The 15,787-nt window shown below is 36.6% G+C and overlaps 1 protein-coding gene across 7 annotated transcripts in view; it reads left to right on the top strand.

Moving 5' to 3' along the window:
- The window catches only part of Pak3 (p21 (RAC1) activated kinase 3), a 267,447-nt gene that overhangs the window by 177,673 nt on the left and 73,987 nt on the right, over window positions 1-15,787 (top strand). For all 7 annotated transcript variants that reach the window (XM_031368898.1, XM_031368874.1, XM_031368887.1 and 4 more), the window contains one exon: window positions 675-876. In XM_031368898.1, coding sequence (XP_031224758.1) covers window positions 702-876 — 175 coding nt within the window. In that variant the 5' untranslated portion in view covers window positions 675-701. The remainder of the gene's footprint in view (window positions 1-674; window positions 877-15,787) is intronic.

Raw genomic sequence — 15,787 nt, forward strand, 5'->3', positions numbered from 1 at the left:
GGCATTCAGCCCACCAAGATGCTTGCTTGGGAAAAGGTGGACATCATCTGCCAAGGCAGTATACCCCAACTTTCCTGAAACTGGCGTGTGTGTAAAAAGCTTTCTTGATTCTGTAATGTAAAAACAGCAGAAATCACTTGTGCAAATCGGGTACATGGAGGTAAGGAGGAGACATCAAAGCATGCCACTGTTAAAACAGCTAAGAAATCATGACTGACAATCAACATCTAAGCTTGAATCAACTTAAAAGTGTAACAAGTTTGTACCAACGGCTGGACTGAAAAAAAAAATAAAAGTAATAGAAAAAAAAAGAAAGTGAAAAAAAAAGTTTGTGCCACTTGACCATTATGATCATCAGCATAGGATATTAAGGGACTGTGAATTGCTCATTCAGAGATTGTATGTGAACAGCAGGAAGTAGCTTTTCACTGTGGGAATATCAAGGGAGCTTACACATTCACATGTGTATATTGAAAGTCGTTAATGTCTGCATTTACTTGAACTTTGCTAAATTGTCCTGTTAGCCTTTGGAGAGGCTTTCTCTTTGCTTGGTAAATTTGAGTGAATACATGAGAGAGCAATGCTGTGTCTGAGATGATAGGCTTCTAGTGTATACCAGACTCGCATTAGACATGTCCTCCCTTACCTCCTGCTTGCCGCTGCTTTTTCCATAGGAGCTGTGAAATCAGCTGCAACTGAAAATGTCTGACAGCTTGGATAATGAAGAAAAACCCCCAGCTCCCCCACTGAGGATGAACAGTAACAACCGAGATTCTTCAGCGCTCAACCACAGCTCCAAACCACTGCCCATGGCTCCGGAAGAGAAGAATAAGAAAGCCAGGCTTCGCTCTATCTTCCCAGGAGGAGGGGATAAAAGTAAAGTATCAGTGGCCGGGGAGTTCAAAGGGGGCCAGTTTATTCTTTGCTTGGCACTTTCTTGCTTGGGTAGTCTGTTCTGGAGCACGGGATGCTCTGGGCCTGCTTGACCTTTTATCTTGAGATATTGCTGCTTGTCAGAGGATCACGTGTGATTGACTTCCTGTGGGGTAACAGAAAATACACATGCTGTGTTTGCCTCTCCCAGAAATTGAATTCGTAGATTTAAGTTAGGGGAAAGCACACTGAGATGAGTGTATAGACAGCAGCTGGCTTTCTGGAAAAAAAAATAAAAGGTAGAATGTAAAGCAAGTTATTCCGAACTCTTCAATTGTCCATCTGTGATAGTTGAGTGTTTAAGTAGGTTGACATCTGTAGATCTTGGTAACTGAAGATTCTGAGTTAAGTATACAGGAATAGGTGCAAGGTACCCACGATGTTGCCTGTATGACTTACAAGGTAGGAAGGAAAACTTGGTTTCCGCTCTACCTTTATCAATTGTTACCTACGTAATTAGTTCCATGTTCAAGAAAGACACAATATATTATCATTTACCCTTGTGACCCATAATACAACTTGTTGCTTAACGAATGTCGGCTGCCACTTTATGACACTTGATTCTGTGAATTTTTTTTAGTAAGTAGCTTCTAAGGTTCTATTAATTGCCATAAAGCTGAAACATGGCGTCTGTAGATGTAACTATTGAACAGGATGTGAGTACAGCAAGCAGAAGGTTGCTTTCATCATTGAAATTGGCCAAAAGGGAAAGAAAGGTAATGTCTTTGGGGAAAAAGTCATTATTTATTGGTGTTTGCAAGGAAAAATAAGTAGTTTGGGGTTATTTATACAGTGTAAATGAATGCATAATTTGTATCATAAGAAGAGCTGAAATTCTTGGTAGTAATTGTTGCTTCTTGTATGTTTATGTTTCCCTTCATGGCCTAAGGATTGAAGAGAAGTAAAAGAATAACTCACTTCCAACACAAAGGATCTGTAACCTTATGAGGGGGTCATGTTTGCTAGTACTTAAGTAGATCTTAAAAACTATTTTCTGAACATGAAGGGTGGTTTGGAAATTGAAGGTCATTATCTAGAGACTAAGTCATTTATAGTAATCATACCGGAGAAACAACCCCTATACTACATCTGCTACATTTGCAGACAATGAATGAATAATGGATGGCTCTACACAAATCTTTGGGTGTAATTGAAAGTGCATACTTTTGGTGTCTTTGAAAAATCTCACTTGTCCTTTTGAAGAGCAGGAGTCTAGGAAAGTGAAAGAAGGTGACAGGTCTGTTTTGTGTCAATAGTTCAATTGAACTCCTAGTGAAACTACGGCTATTCTCCAGAATAGTATCCCCAAAACTTCTCAGGGAAAAAAAAAATATCTGAGCCAAATTTTTTGTGAACTTTCATGTAAACAGCCTCGATGATATCATCTCTCAGTCTGGAAATGGTTTGAGTAGTGTCTTCTTAGAGAAATTCAAGGCTACTTGAAGGAGGAGAACCTTGAATTCAAAAGTCTTGTTGATTCCTACCGTCCATTTGGTATTACATGCATTTGCCAATATGTACATGTTCTAGGATAAATACTGTATTTAATATCAGCCACACTAAGACTTTTAGTTCCTATAGCAATGTATGATCAAGCCATTCAGATAGTAATCATCTGTTGTTTAGTAGTTGAAAATCTCACAAAGGTTCTGAAGGTCCTAATGTGAGGAATTCTTACATCATTACTAATGTATCCTTAATAAAAGAGGCATTAGCTAGTTTGGCAAAGCTTGGTATTATATTTGTGCAACCCAGAAGATTTGGCAAGAGATAGTGAGACATCTTTCAGGATCTCTGCCTAAAGGCAGTAAAATTTTGGATCCAGTAGAAACTATAAATGATGAAATTGTTGTGTAACTAAATTTGTGCTGTGAACTTATTCACACTAATATGGGATATTTTATAGGATGTTCTTCAGAGACGTTCTTCTATGCAAAAGTGATCATCCTAAGAGACAATAAAGATAATTAAGAGGTTTTGAGACTGGAAGATAAAGTTAGAAGGAAGGGGAGCTATTTATTATTATTATTATTATTATCATTATTATTATTATTATTATTTTAGAAAAAGGAAAATATTCCAAGGAAACTAATGAACACTGGGATCTTTTCATATCATATGTTACCTGTTCAAAAGTCATCAATTATAATTAACTATATTACTGGACAGCTGACAAACTACCTTCAGAGAAAGTTTGGATGATTGAACTGCACTTACAAAGTGCTATAGTAGTGTTTTTCTTTTTAAAGACTGTAATGAGAAGAAGTTAACATCAAAAAAGATCAGTAAGGTAGTGGAATTTAAATGCTGTTACTGGATAGCTGATAAGTTGCCTTCACAGCGTGAATGAGTTCATTGAACTTAATACAAAAGTGGTTACATTTCTTTCAAAAAGCCGTAAGCCACATGTCTTCTTCACAAGGGGTAAAGTCATGAAAGAATGCTGTTTATATTCATCTTCTTGATACAGCTTCAAGATGGGATGTCAATGATTCTGAGTACATTTGTATACAGGATTTGAACCAACAGTTCACCACCGTGCATTGCTTCACAGTCATCTTCATTTCCAACCCCATCAAGAGTAATCTGTATATTCTTATCATCCCTGGAAATCACCTCGGGATCTAAACAAAGCAACGACGAGCCTTCCATTATTACTATTTTAAATGATGAAGACTCTCTTGTTCTTTTTATTTCCTGCTTTATTTGTGGTTGCTATTATTATAGCATATAAAATATTTATAAGATATTTGAAAAGTTCACTTGTGACTTCATTTCTTATGTCCATGCTTTTCTCTCCCATCTCCAAAATCTCCTCAGTTACACTTTGCTAGCTTCAGGTTTTTCTAGAAACCTGACTACCCTCATGGGTGAAGAGAGAATATTGTTTCTCTGTCCATGTTTTTTGATGGCAGTTTCCATAACATCACAGTCAGTTTTGAATTTAATTCAAATTTGAATATATAGTACTAGTCAGTTTTGAATAATAATTTTAAAAAAAGGATTGAACTTGGGTTCTGGAGGCATGGCTCTGGCAAGAATAATTGTGATTGTGGCTCGATAGTGTAGCTTCTCTGCACCTGAATTTATATCACCTGTTAAATGAGGATGGTAGGGCTTACCACGCCTTACCAAATCTTTGTCATGACCTAAGGTAGTTGTAATTGCCTGAGTGATACCATATTGACTAGTGCTAGGTAATTGTGAGGTAATATTATTATGTATGTGGCATTTAACAGCTAGTTTCCACAACCAATAAATGAGGTTGTTGAACTTAAACCTTTTGAAAGTACCTTTTGCCATGACAAGAATTTATATCTGAGTTATAGAACATTTTAAAAAGAAAATTTTCTTATGCTTGTATAAGCCAAAGATAACTGATTCGATTTTTTTCTCATAGACCCTCTTTTGCTCATCATATCATCAAAATTATTCATCAGTGTCAACTTGCAAAATAAAAATAAGCACTCAGAAAATAAAAATCACTCATAATCATAATTCCCACAAATTATACTAATATGTTGGTGGATTTCTTTCTAGATTCTTCGTGTATGTGTGTATGTTACTTGTTTATATCTTTGTATACTTAATATCATAATGTACATATACAGCTTTGTATTCTGCTTTTCTATTCACCATTCTCTCAAGAATATTAGCCTCCCTTTAAAAGTCTATAAATGTAATTATAATGGTGAATAATATGTGAACATACGGTGGCATCATACTTAATGTAGCCACTTTCCTTTTTTCTTTTTGGATACCTAGGGACTTTTCCTAATATTTTTCCATTTTATATAACATATACTTTATTACTTAATTGAAAATAGTTCATTTGATTGCCATACTTGGAAATCTGAAATTTTCTGTTTGTATTAAAGAACATGTATAAAGTTAGTTTTTTTTTTAAGAAGTCTTTTTAATGACACTTCATTGACTAAATGGAACAAGAGAAAGGTAAAACAAAATATGGAGTAGATTTCATTTGGAGACTGAAGACGTCATTGTTGGAGACTGTTCTATAAGCTGAGTCTTGGTATTAAAACTATGTAGGTGGCACAGTTTGGCACCATTTTTTGATACTATACTATACAAAATTTGAGGGACTTAAAGCATGAAATGAATATAGTAAATAAGCGGTTTGATTTTACTTTCTAGACAGTGTGAAGTGTGGGTAGTTTATGTTTCTCTTTTGTAGAAAGCTTGGAGCCAAATGTGTGGTTCATTCATCACAGTTACGATGACACTTCTTGGTTTGTATGTGCTTTGTCCCGCCTGTGTACCAGTTTTATTTTATGTTCTTAACTTCATTTTTGTTCTTTTCCTTTTACATCCTTATCTATTTTGAATATATGAGTTCACGTTGCATTTTGTGTATTCTTGTGTGTCAGCTGGCATCCAGTTTGGAATCAGATGGTGAATAAGTACATGGATGGATAAATAAGCTCATTAATAAATATATAACTATAAATAAACCAGTAAAGAGAAAGCAGTGGAGCAAATAAATGCAGCAAGGACCCTGAAAATGAAATAGTGCACCCAAGCTAATCAGTGTTAGGGAGTTAAAGCTGGAAGAACACATGAAAAAGAAGCAGGCAAGGTTACACTCTGAAGTGGCCTCTTCTTCATGACATCTGTTTCTCATATACTTGTGTGTTTTATGTCTCATACTGCTCTTGAGCCAGCAGTACAATGCTGTGTCTTTAGAGAATCCATTTAATATGTATTTTTTCTGTGAGGGAAATCTGGAGAGATCTGTGGCTTAGTGACCTGGGGAATGATAAGATGGCCCCTTTGCTTGGAAGTATAAGGAGGAAATAGTGAGATAAAAATCAAATTATGGTATATAGAAAATGGTCATTGCTGACTATTACCCAGGTGCCACTCTGTGCGGCAGGGACCATGGATGAACACTCCTTGTGCTAGTCCCTTTTTGCAGCCATGAGAGTATAAGCTTAAAGCATTTAAGTATATAGTCCAGGACCACATAGGAAAGACTGGAAGCCAGAAACATTTATGAATGTCTACATGCATCAAAGGTGCTGTCTACATGGGCCTGCCATTTCCTTGTTCTCATTTGATCATTTCCCTGAAACATTAGCTCATGAATTAAGCTTGTAGCTACTCTTGCAGATTCAGGTACCACTTTGAGGGTTCATCTGTACATACTGCCTTTATAGCTATTGAAGACCAGGCAGAGGGAAATTAGCTGAATATTTTCCCCAAGGAAATGAACTATACATAAAGAAAATTCAAATAGGCTAATTAGATCCTGCAAATTACTTTAGCAACTTACCGAAGGAAAATAGACTTTACACACACTACTTTCCAACTACATACTGATGTTTAAAGTCATGCTCCTCAATCCTCCTATGAGGTAAAGCTTTCTTTGAAGCCACTTTACACAAGAAGCCATTTCAGAAACATTAAATGACTCCCACAAAGCTGACCCATTATTTAAAATTTCGACAAACCTGGTAAACACTTAATCCTTGGTTCAGGGACTTCTTGTCCAAACAAATGAAAGAAGTTGAGCTTGTTTTGAAAATATGTTTTAACCAGTGGATATGCAAATGTGGAAATTTTAAAGGACAAGAAAGGAGAAATGTGTGAATTAGCAGCAATGACCTTGGTCATTCTTTTCCTTATAGACTTTTCTTGCTCTTAGCCCACCTTACTAGCAGTTATGCAGCTAGATATTTTTAATGCACAATTTTCTGCCATTACTGGGTTCTTCTGAAGACCTTTAAGCTGTTTCTTATAACAATTGTAATGTTTGATGCTTATAAAATGATAAAATTGGATAAGTACATTAAGATAGACTAGAAGGAATGCCCATTGTGTCTTCTCTTGCAAGCATTCCTGAGACATCCTTGTTCCTTGCTTGGTAAGAAGAGCCTTGCTTTTCTATTCAGATTCAGTGTGCATTTTGCCCAAGATGCTAGGTTTAAGCAAGAAATAGTTATGTGGAAACTTTTTTAATTTTATTTTTTTTTCTTTTTACCTGCACTTCAATGTCGATTTCTTTAAGCATTTGGAGCCAACATTAAAAGTAGTGTTTTGGGGCTGGACCTAGGCCTCTCTGCACATATGTGCAGCTTGGGCTTTATGTGGGTCCTGAACAAATGGAAGAGGGGCTCTCCCAAAAGCTGTTGCCTGTCTGTGGGATATGTTCTTCTAGCTGAGCTGCCTTGTCTGGCCTCAGTGGGAGAGGAAGCACCTAGCCTCACAGAGACTTGAAGTGCCAGGGTGGGAGGGATACCCAGGGGAGCCCCACCTGTAAGGAGAAAAATTATGAAGGTGGTGACTAAGATGAGGCAGTGAGTGGGATGTAAAGTAAATAAGTTAAAAAATTAAATTAAAAAAATAATTTAGCAGATGAGATGGTTCACCAAGTAAAAGCACTTGATCTCGTGCCCAATGACGTGAGGTTCATCTGAGGGACATTCATGGTTGTCCATGATCAGGTTGTCCTCTGATCACCACATGCCAATTATGGTATACACCTACCAATCCATAACCCCACACATCATATGCAGATAAACAGACACAGACACAGACACACATATATAAATGTGCTTGCACACATGTGCGCACACACACGCACACACACACAAAATAAATTTAAAAACACTGACAAAATAGGTATTTGTAAAAAAACAATAGATTGCAAACATTTGCTCTTTGTAATATTTCTTATTTTGTTTCATCACTACAACCAACCTCTGGTGGTTAAAACCATTTTTTCTTCCCAACCAAAACAAACTAAGTCTGCTGGCCTCTTAATAAGATCATGTGAATTTATTTGCAATTATCTACACCTGAGTAGAAGTGCAGACTAAAATGTATATATCACAGCAAATGATGTTTTTCAAAATATTTTTGCTTTTATTAAAGTTTGTGAAACCAATGCCCATCATAAGAAAAAGATCAATAATTAAATGTTACCTCAGAAGAAAAAAAAGAATTATGCTTGATTTTCCACTGCCATTATCACATAATATTTCAAATATTCTCAATTGTAAAATAATAAATTTCCAGGCTCCCAAATGTGAAAAGTAGACAATTACTTTTCCTGCTGTGTAAGGAAAGCTTTATGTGTCAGAAAGAAAGATTTCCACGTCATAAATTCAGGAGGTAAGAAATTCCCGTGGGTCTCCTCCAAGTAAGATATTTGTATGTAGAACCAGAGCATTAGAGACTAGAAGCTTGGCAGAAATCACTCCCCCTGGGATTATTGCTTTCACAAAGAGCACCTGCTTCCATGACACCACCCGTAGGCCTGTTGTTGCCCTAGGAAGAACTATGTTGAGATACTTATACTTGATCAAGTATAAAAAGAGCTTCAGAAGACTTTCCACTTGGGAGTGACAACACAGTGCACACCATGCTCTGACTGTGAATCAGAAGATGAAACAAAATGATAGCAAAATGAACTAAAAAGAGCAGCCATTCCATATTTAATGCACTCTCTTAGCAGTTAATTATATATTAAAGTATTTTAAATCTCACAAACTCACAAAGGCAATATCTTATAGACAGTCTGTGAATCACACAAAGCTTTTCTCACCTAGATAAAAAAGGAGCAACTCACAAAGAATTGCCCGTTAGGAAAAAATGAAGGGTATCATCCAGAGAATGTACATAACACTTTAAAAAACTGCTCTCTCAGAGGACCCAGGTTCAATTCCCAGCATCCACATGGCAGCTCATAACTATCTGTAACTTAAAGATCTAACAACACTCTCATATAGACATACATGCAGGAAAAACACCAATGTATGTAAAATAAAACTAAATAAATTTTAAGAATAGGTTTTATGTCTTTCCATCATAGCTTCCCCAGAAAACAAAAGTATGGACATTGAGTTATAAAATAGCTTGTGAGTGTGGTGGATCTCTGATCCAGTCATGCCCACTTACCTTGCCAAAAGAGACTCCTGCTTTTACAGGGTATTTGTGCTTCACTAATATACACCAGAAGGGACAGGAGGGATTTATTCTCTTGTGCCAAGCCAATGGTTGTTGGATAAAGCTATTTCCCAGGAAAGTTCAAATCCACAGAAATTCCAATTAATGTTGGCTATTGAATTGCTTTATTAGTTTTCCATTATCTTAAAGGACTTCATGGAATACCACAAGATAGAGACATTGGAGCAAATGGCCAATCCATTAGATTTGAGTTGTATTCTGACTTTAAACACAAATGTAATTTATTGATGTGTCAGTTCAGAAGTAAAGGAATCTGGAGCATGTCTAAATGGCTTGCATCTTTTACCTAGACAATAGTTGTGCTGGCTTTTTATGTCCAGTGCAGTGATGAACATTGTAAGAGAGCAAACTCCTTATCCTTGGGAAATTTTCCAACTGCAAAAATAATACATGCATGTGTGCACATACATGCCCAAGCACATGTGTACACAAAAGGGAGAGAGGGACAGAGGGAAGCAGAGAATCAGAGAGAGATTATAGGAAATACCCAGTAATTGACCTTAGAAGTGAAAGATGTAGGTCCTCTCATTTCTCCATTGCATACCCACTCATTCTCAGCCTGAGTGAAGCCTGATACTAACTACCAGGTGCCTTAACAGCACAGCACTAACTAACTTGTCTTCAGAAAAACTCCATTATCTTGTCTATCTGTTCATGAACCTTTCTCACACATTCTTTACCCATTCTTTCTAGTTTCATCTTTCTGTCCTTCTTGATTTTCAAGACTATTTCCCATGTGTTTACCATTGTCTTCTCATTTATTATGTTTGTTGTATGCTTTCTTCTGACCTTTTACTTCTATTGTCTTTCCTACTTCCTTATAGACTATTTATCTGGTACTTGTGGTTCACTTCTTAGTCCTACCTCTACTTCACTCAGCCAGTCCACTAAAGATAGATGTATTCTAGAACATTTATTCTCTATTATTCCAATTTACTAACTTGTTTTCTCTAGTCTGGTAATATTGTTCCATTTTATTAAGCTCATTCTCCCAGTTAATTTGCAACTTTAAAGTATTGCATAAGTTTCTAATGAATCACCTAGCATACTCTGTCACGACAATGAACCTTAATTAAATACTTGCTTCCTAACTGAGCCATTGACTGATTCAAAGAAAATGAAAGGAATCTGATTGTTATTCTGTATAGGAATGCTTACATCAGAGAACTATCCAATCTGCATGTTTACTATTCTCTGGAAAAATATTTCTGTATTTTAAAATATGCTTAACATTATGTTTTTCTGCATTAATGCAGCATTAAGTATTTTCTTTTAAATTCTGCTACATATACTGGAACATATTGATTTTTGTATGTGGGCTTTTAAGGATGATGTCTGTAGAAAAGCTTTTCCATGTCTGTCTTCTGCCATTCCTATTACTTACTCAATTTTCAAGGAGCTTGAAAGTACTCTAAAAAGTAATTCTGGAAATAACTTTATGACAGATAATGAGAAGGAAAAACAAATTTTAAAAACTCTGGAATTTTAGGGGAAGATAGCAATTGGACCTCCTAGAACAAATAAGACTTACCTGACAGTTTTCTAAAATAGATTATACAATGTAAACAGTCACCTGGGGGAGACTGGTTGTTTCTCTGTCCCTTTAATTCCACTCAACTATGTTGTCAATATATGTTTTGACACAAGTGACATCTCACAAGAAATGTGACTGAGTAAATATAGAGTCATTCCCTCCAATTAGGTTTCATCAATGGCACCATCAACAAGCTCCTTTACCAAAATAACTTTATAATGTGACCTTCACTTTCCTGGCCTTCTTGGTTGACCTGGGTCATTATTTCCTCATTAATAACACATAGCAAATCAATCATTGTCTGTCTCTATAGGGTCTTTTGATGCAATAAAGGCCATCTATTCATTCATTTGTTCATTCATTTAAGCTGTTTTGAAGTATTGAGTTTTGTAATCCCTGCCTTTAAGAAACTGATGGTTTGGGCTGGAGAGATGGCTCAGCTGTTAAAGACTAAGCTCACAAACAAAAATGTAAGAAACTGATGGCTTTGTAAGAGGCAAGTTGGATAATGATTAGAATTTACTATATTAGATAGAAACAGAAGAGTAGTAGGAAGGGAAACTGGTTGAAGCCTGAAGGTTAAAGCAGTTAGAGAAGGCTTCTTGAATGTGATAACTACTAAATTGAGGTTAGCCTTAAGACAAAAAGTATTTAGAAGTATAAAAAAAGTATAGCTAGCCACCCATGTGAGGAGTAAGTGGATTTTCTAGTACAAAGAGCAGCATTGCAAAGGAAGTAGGCATGAAACACTGCTTCAGGACATCTCATGAATTTAACTACAAGAAGTTCAGACTAATTAGTATTAGGGTTTGGGAGAGGGGGAGGCAGCATGATGAAACATTGGAGGAACAATACAGATCAGAAATGACTAACTTAGGGGCCAGTTTCACTAGAAATAGCCTAGGAAATACAGGTGCAGTATTTAGAAAGGAGTATTAATAAAGGTGGGTAATGGATCAGGTAGCAAGAAGAAAAGCTGAAGAAGGGTGAGATAGGAAAGAAAGGAAATGTAGTGTCATGTTGCTTCAGAAATATTTGCCATAAAGAACCAGAGAGGCAGCTAACTGGAGATGTCTAAGGGCAAGTTAACTATACTGGGGTTGGGATTGTGCTGAGGCAAAGCTGAAAGTATCTCTAGCATGTTGATAGTCTAGATGCTGAAATAAAGGAAGTGTATTGAAGTGATGATTCAAGAGAGACTGGACTGATGAGGAAAGGGCAGCTTGTAGTGAGTGTGATCTAAACGACCAACAGGAAAATACTCTTATAATAAGTCCTAAAAGGAGAAACCAAAATATAGAACTGGATCCTAGGAAAGAGCTATGTAGAGGAGTTTCAAGACGTTTATGACCAACAATGTTGGTTCTTATTGAGAAGACAGTGGTTATGAGGTGAAAAGTGGCACTTGGGAAAGGAAGAGATTAATGTGTGTCTTCGGGGAGATATTACCGTTGTTGGAGAAGTGAGATAAAGTATAAGTTGATTTTTGTAGACACATAACCTACATAGGGAAGTGCTGAGTGACTACAAGAGGAAGCCATTGGGATGAGGGGGTTGAGAGGTTTATTTATTTTTTTTGGAAAAATCTCAACATATCTTTTAAGCCTGAAGGAAAATTGTAGAGAGAAGGGAAAGATTGAAGAGAGAAGAAGAAAAATAATCTTCCAAAAATCATTAGTGTCCTAACTAGGGTTTGCTATCTTAATAATAATACAATCCACATTACCATGTAATTCCTCCAGCTGGCAATCCTTAGAAACTTTAGGATAGAAATGGAGGGCGGTTAGGGTTGCATTATGTCAGGGTAGAACTTTGCCAGACAATTGCTAGAACTCACGGGGTGAGAGTTCCTAAGACCATAGAGTAGGGACCATTTACATGATGCACCATATAATGTAAGCCAGGGAGGTGGTAAATTTGCCTTAAAATAGAGCCAGAGAATACAGGGTTTCTTAACATCATTGTAGAAGTGATACAGGGATATAAGTTTGACAAAATTATAAGGTTGTAGAATGGAAGCCCAATCTAAAGTATGAGAATACAGGATAGAGTATTTCAGAGAAAAGGTCACCCAGAGTATTTGGCATTCACCACCCTAGCCATACCTTATCTTTGGGATACACACACACACACACACACACACACACACACACACACACACACGTGCGCACACACACACACACACACACACGTGCGCACACACACACAAAATTGGTCCAGTTACTACCTCTAAAAAGCCTGACAGTTCTAAGTAGACATCAAACATTGAAATTGTGTCTAAATCGCCATGGTATTCTGGTGCAAAGCCTGATGAAGAACCATTCCTTTAAAAGATGATGTAGGGGCTGGAGAGATGGCTCAGTGGTTAAGAGCACTGACTGATCTTCCAGAGGTCCTGAGTTCAATTCCCAACAACCACATGGTGGCTTGCAGCCATCTGTAATGGGATCTGACACCTTCTTCTGGTGTGTCTGAAGATAGCAACAGTGTATTTTCATATAAAAAGATGATGTAGAGAGTGGATTGGAAGAATAGAAGGGAGTTGACACTGATTATATCTGAGGAAGGACAAGCATCTTGTGAAGGACAGGGAATGAATCCCTTGCCCACTGACATCTCCTGTTTCAGAATAATGTTGGTGTAGAGATTAGGATGGAAGCCAGGAAGCCAAAACTCTTCAAAGGATGCAGGAGCATCCTTAGTTCAAAGGATGAAGTAAGCGTGGCAATCACTTCAACAGAAGAGTAATTTGTGGGCAAGTACAGAAAATATTGACCTCAAATAAACACTTTGGAATAAAATGACAGAAAGTGTAATGTCATTCTGGCAGGTGAAATGGTCTTGGGATAGGAAAGAATAAACAGCTCCCACTAGGATACCTGAGGAAGAATTCACCCTTACCAAATAAGTGACAATCCACACATCTAGGGTAGGGCTGTGACACATCATTTTTAGCATAGATTCCCTGAGATAATGGTGATTTAATGAGAAATTTATGAGCCTGAGGCAAGAAATGACGAGAGCAGTTAACAGCTTTAATATAGAAGACAGTTTTTTTTCTTAATGGTATAAGGTCTAGCTCTAGAGAGAATACAGAATATTAGGATCACGCATAGAAGGGATAATGGATTACAAGAGGGGTTTTTGTTTCTTTATATGGTGATAGAATAGAAATAGAGAGCAAAATATTAGATTTTCGAAGGTTTAGCTAGCCCTAAGGTAACAGGAAAAATTTATTCATACTTACATAGTCCAAAAGCCAAGTGGCATTTCTAGTTTGTGATCCAGCCGGTAATCTGTAGCTCTGCTCTCTGTTCTGGCAGAAGATGGGAACTACACATAGAGAAAGGGATGCTCACTTGGATTTCTATTCCCTGCAAATACCAACTTTGAGCTAATCAGGTTGAATCAGCTAATCAGCCCACCAACTTAGTTAGCATGAGTTTTAGTATACATGATCAAGGTTCCCAGAATTCTTAGGGGAGATAAACTCATTGTAGAATTCTCAAAAAATGAAGTAAAATAAAAATCAGATATCTAAGCTCCATTAAATCTCTACATAGTTGCTGAGGGTTAGAGTAAAAGTTGTTTTTTTTTTCTTGAGAAGCCATGAAGTCATGAGTTATGTGGATCACAAGCTTAGGTTCTTGGAATGTAGTGAGAATTAGGTTGAAGTACTAGTTCTGACTTTTGTCATCCGTGTAAAAATGGGCATAGAGTTTAAATGAGATAACCCTGGGATTTGTCCCTGGAGAGTCTTCCATAAAAGATGGTTATTGAATATTCATGCACAATACAGGTGCTAGAGAATGTAAGGGTTAAAAGGTGAGGTTTGTTGTCAAGAGTTTTGAATTTTAGCTAGAGAGACATAACATATAATAATCCAGTATTTTGTTAGTGCAAAGCTTTCTAATACACTTCAAATGTATACTGAGTGGTCCTGTGAAACCATAAAACAAAGAACATTATGTCCTCACACAGAGAATCATATAGGATTTGTCATGGTGGAGGAAGCCCAAGAGAGACTCTTCAAGAAGAAAATGACTGGTAAAGTGCTGTGTCCAATGTTTCTGAAGCTTTGATATTATCTCCAACACTATAAACAAAAATAAAATAAAAGTAACAATCAAATCGGTGTAATCCATAAAGAGCTGGCAGGAGTCGGAGAATGGAAGAAATTCAGTGTTCCAAGTCATAGCCTAGCACAAATAAAAGCTTGCAGGTAAGAGAAAAACCCAGCTATCCAGGAAGCATAAAATTAATGTGGATAGCAACAGTAGAACCTGGATATATAAACTGTGGTCAGGTCATGAAATCTCTTAGATACCAAGTTTGGAATAATGAATTTTAAATATATAAGTAATTAGTTGAACATACAAGGATCTTATAGTAAAGAATAGAATCTGGTCACAGAATAGAGAAATAAGTCAGAGGGGGCAAAATTGGAGGCAGTGGGCCAGGAGGCAAATACCAATGCCTTGGACAAAGATAGTGACTTCTGAAACTATTTCAGGAGATAAAATAAAAAGAAAAATTATGAGCACAGTAAAAGTCTATGATAACTCTCAAAGTATTGGTTTTGTTGTCTGGGCCAATGTAAGATTATTTAGTAGTTATGTGGGAACATTATGATTTGGATATACGACTCTTTTTTATTTTACTTTTTTCTTTTATTGAAAATAGTTTTTTCCTACAATATGATTATGGTTTCTTCTAGTACAACTCTTTATATTTCCTCCCTACCCCTCACCATCTGGATCCACCCTTTTCTGTCCCTTAGAAAACAAACAGGTATCTAAGGAATAATAACAAAATAAAATAAGATAAATCTAAAACAACCAAATTATAGTATGACAAAACAACTAAACCAAAAAAATAAAAAGCAAAAGGAAAGTGTATAACTAATGCATACATCACTTTTAAAGACTCAAATCCACCATCCTATAAATGTTGGTATATTTTGTATTTCCTCATTTTTGTATACTTTATAATTGTTTCTTCTAATCATCTATTATAAGGGATAATCTCTTTTTTGCTCCATTCCTCCCCAAAGAGGATTCTAGGACCAAGCTACTCGTCCAGTCTGGTTGTATAGCAACACTCTTTCCCTGAGATAAGAAACCAGAGGAGAAGCAAGTTTGGTTTTGTTGTTTTTGCACTTGGCCTCCAAAGAAGGCAAAAAACCCTTAACCTATCTAGCAACTTTCTAGGAAGACACTTTGAGTCAAATATATGGAGAGATTTGGTCACGTGGAGTATTTTTATCTAAGACAGTGTGTCATCAATGTGCAGCCAGTGGAGAAGAGGGGAGAGTTTATTTACTGACAAAGA

Source organism: Mastomys coucha, chromosome X, assembly GCF_008632895.1.
Source record: "Mastomys coucha isolate ucsf_1 chromosome X, UCSF_Mcou_1, whole genome shotgun sequence".
NCBI classification, from domain to species: Eukaryota; Metazoa; Chordata; class Mammalia; order Rodentia; family Muridae; genus Mastomys; species Mastomys coucha.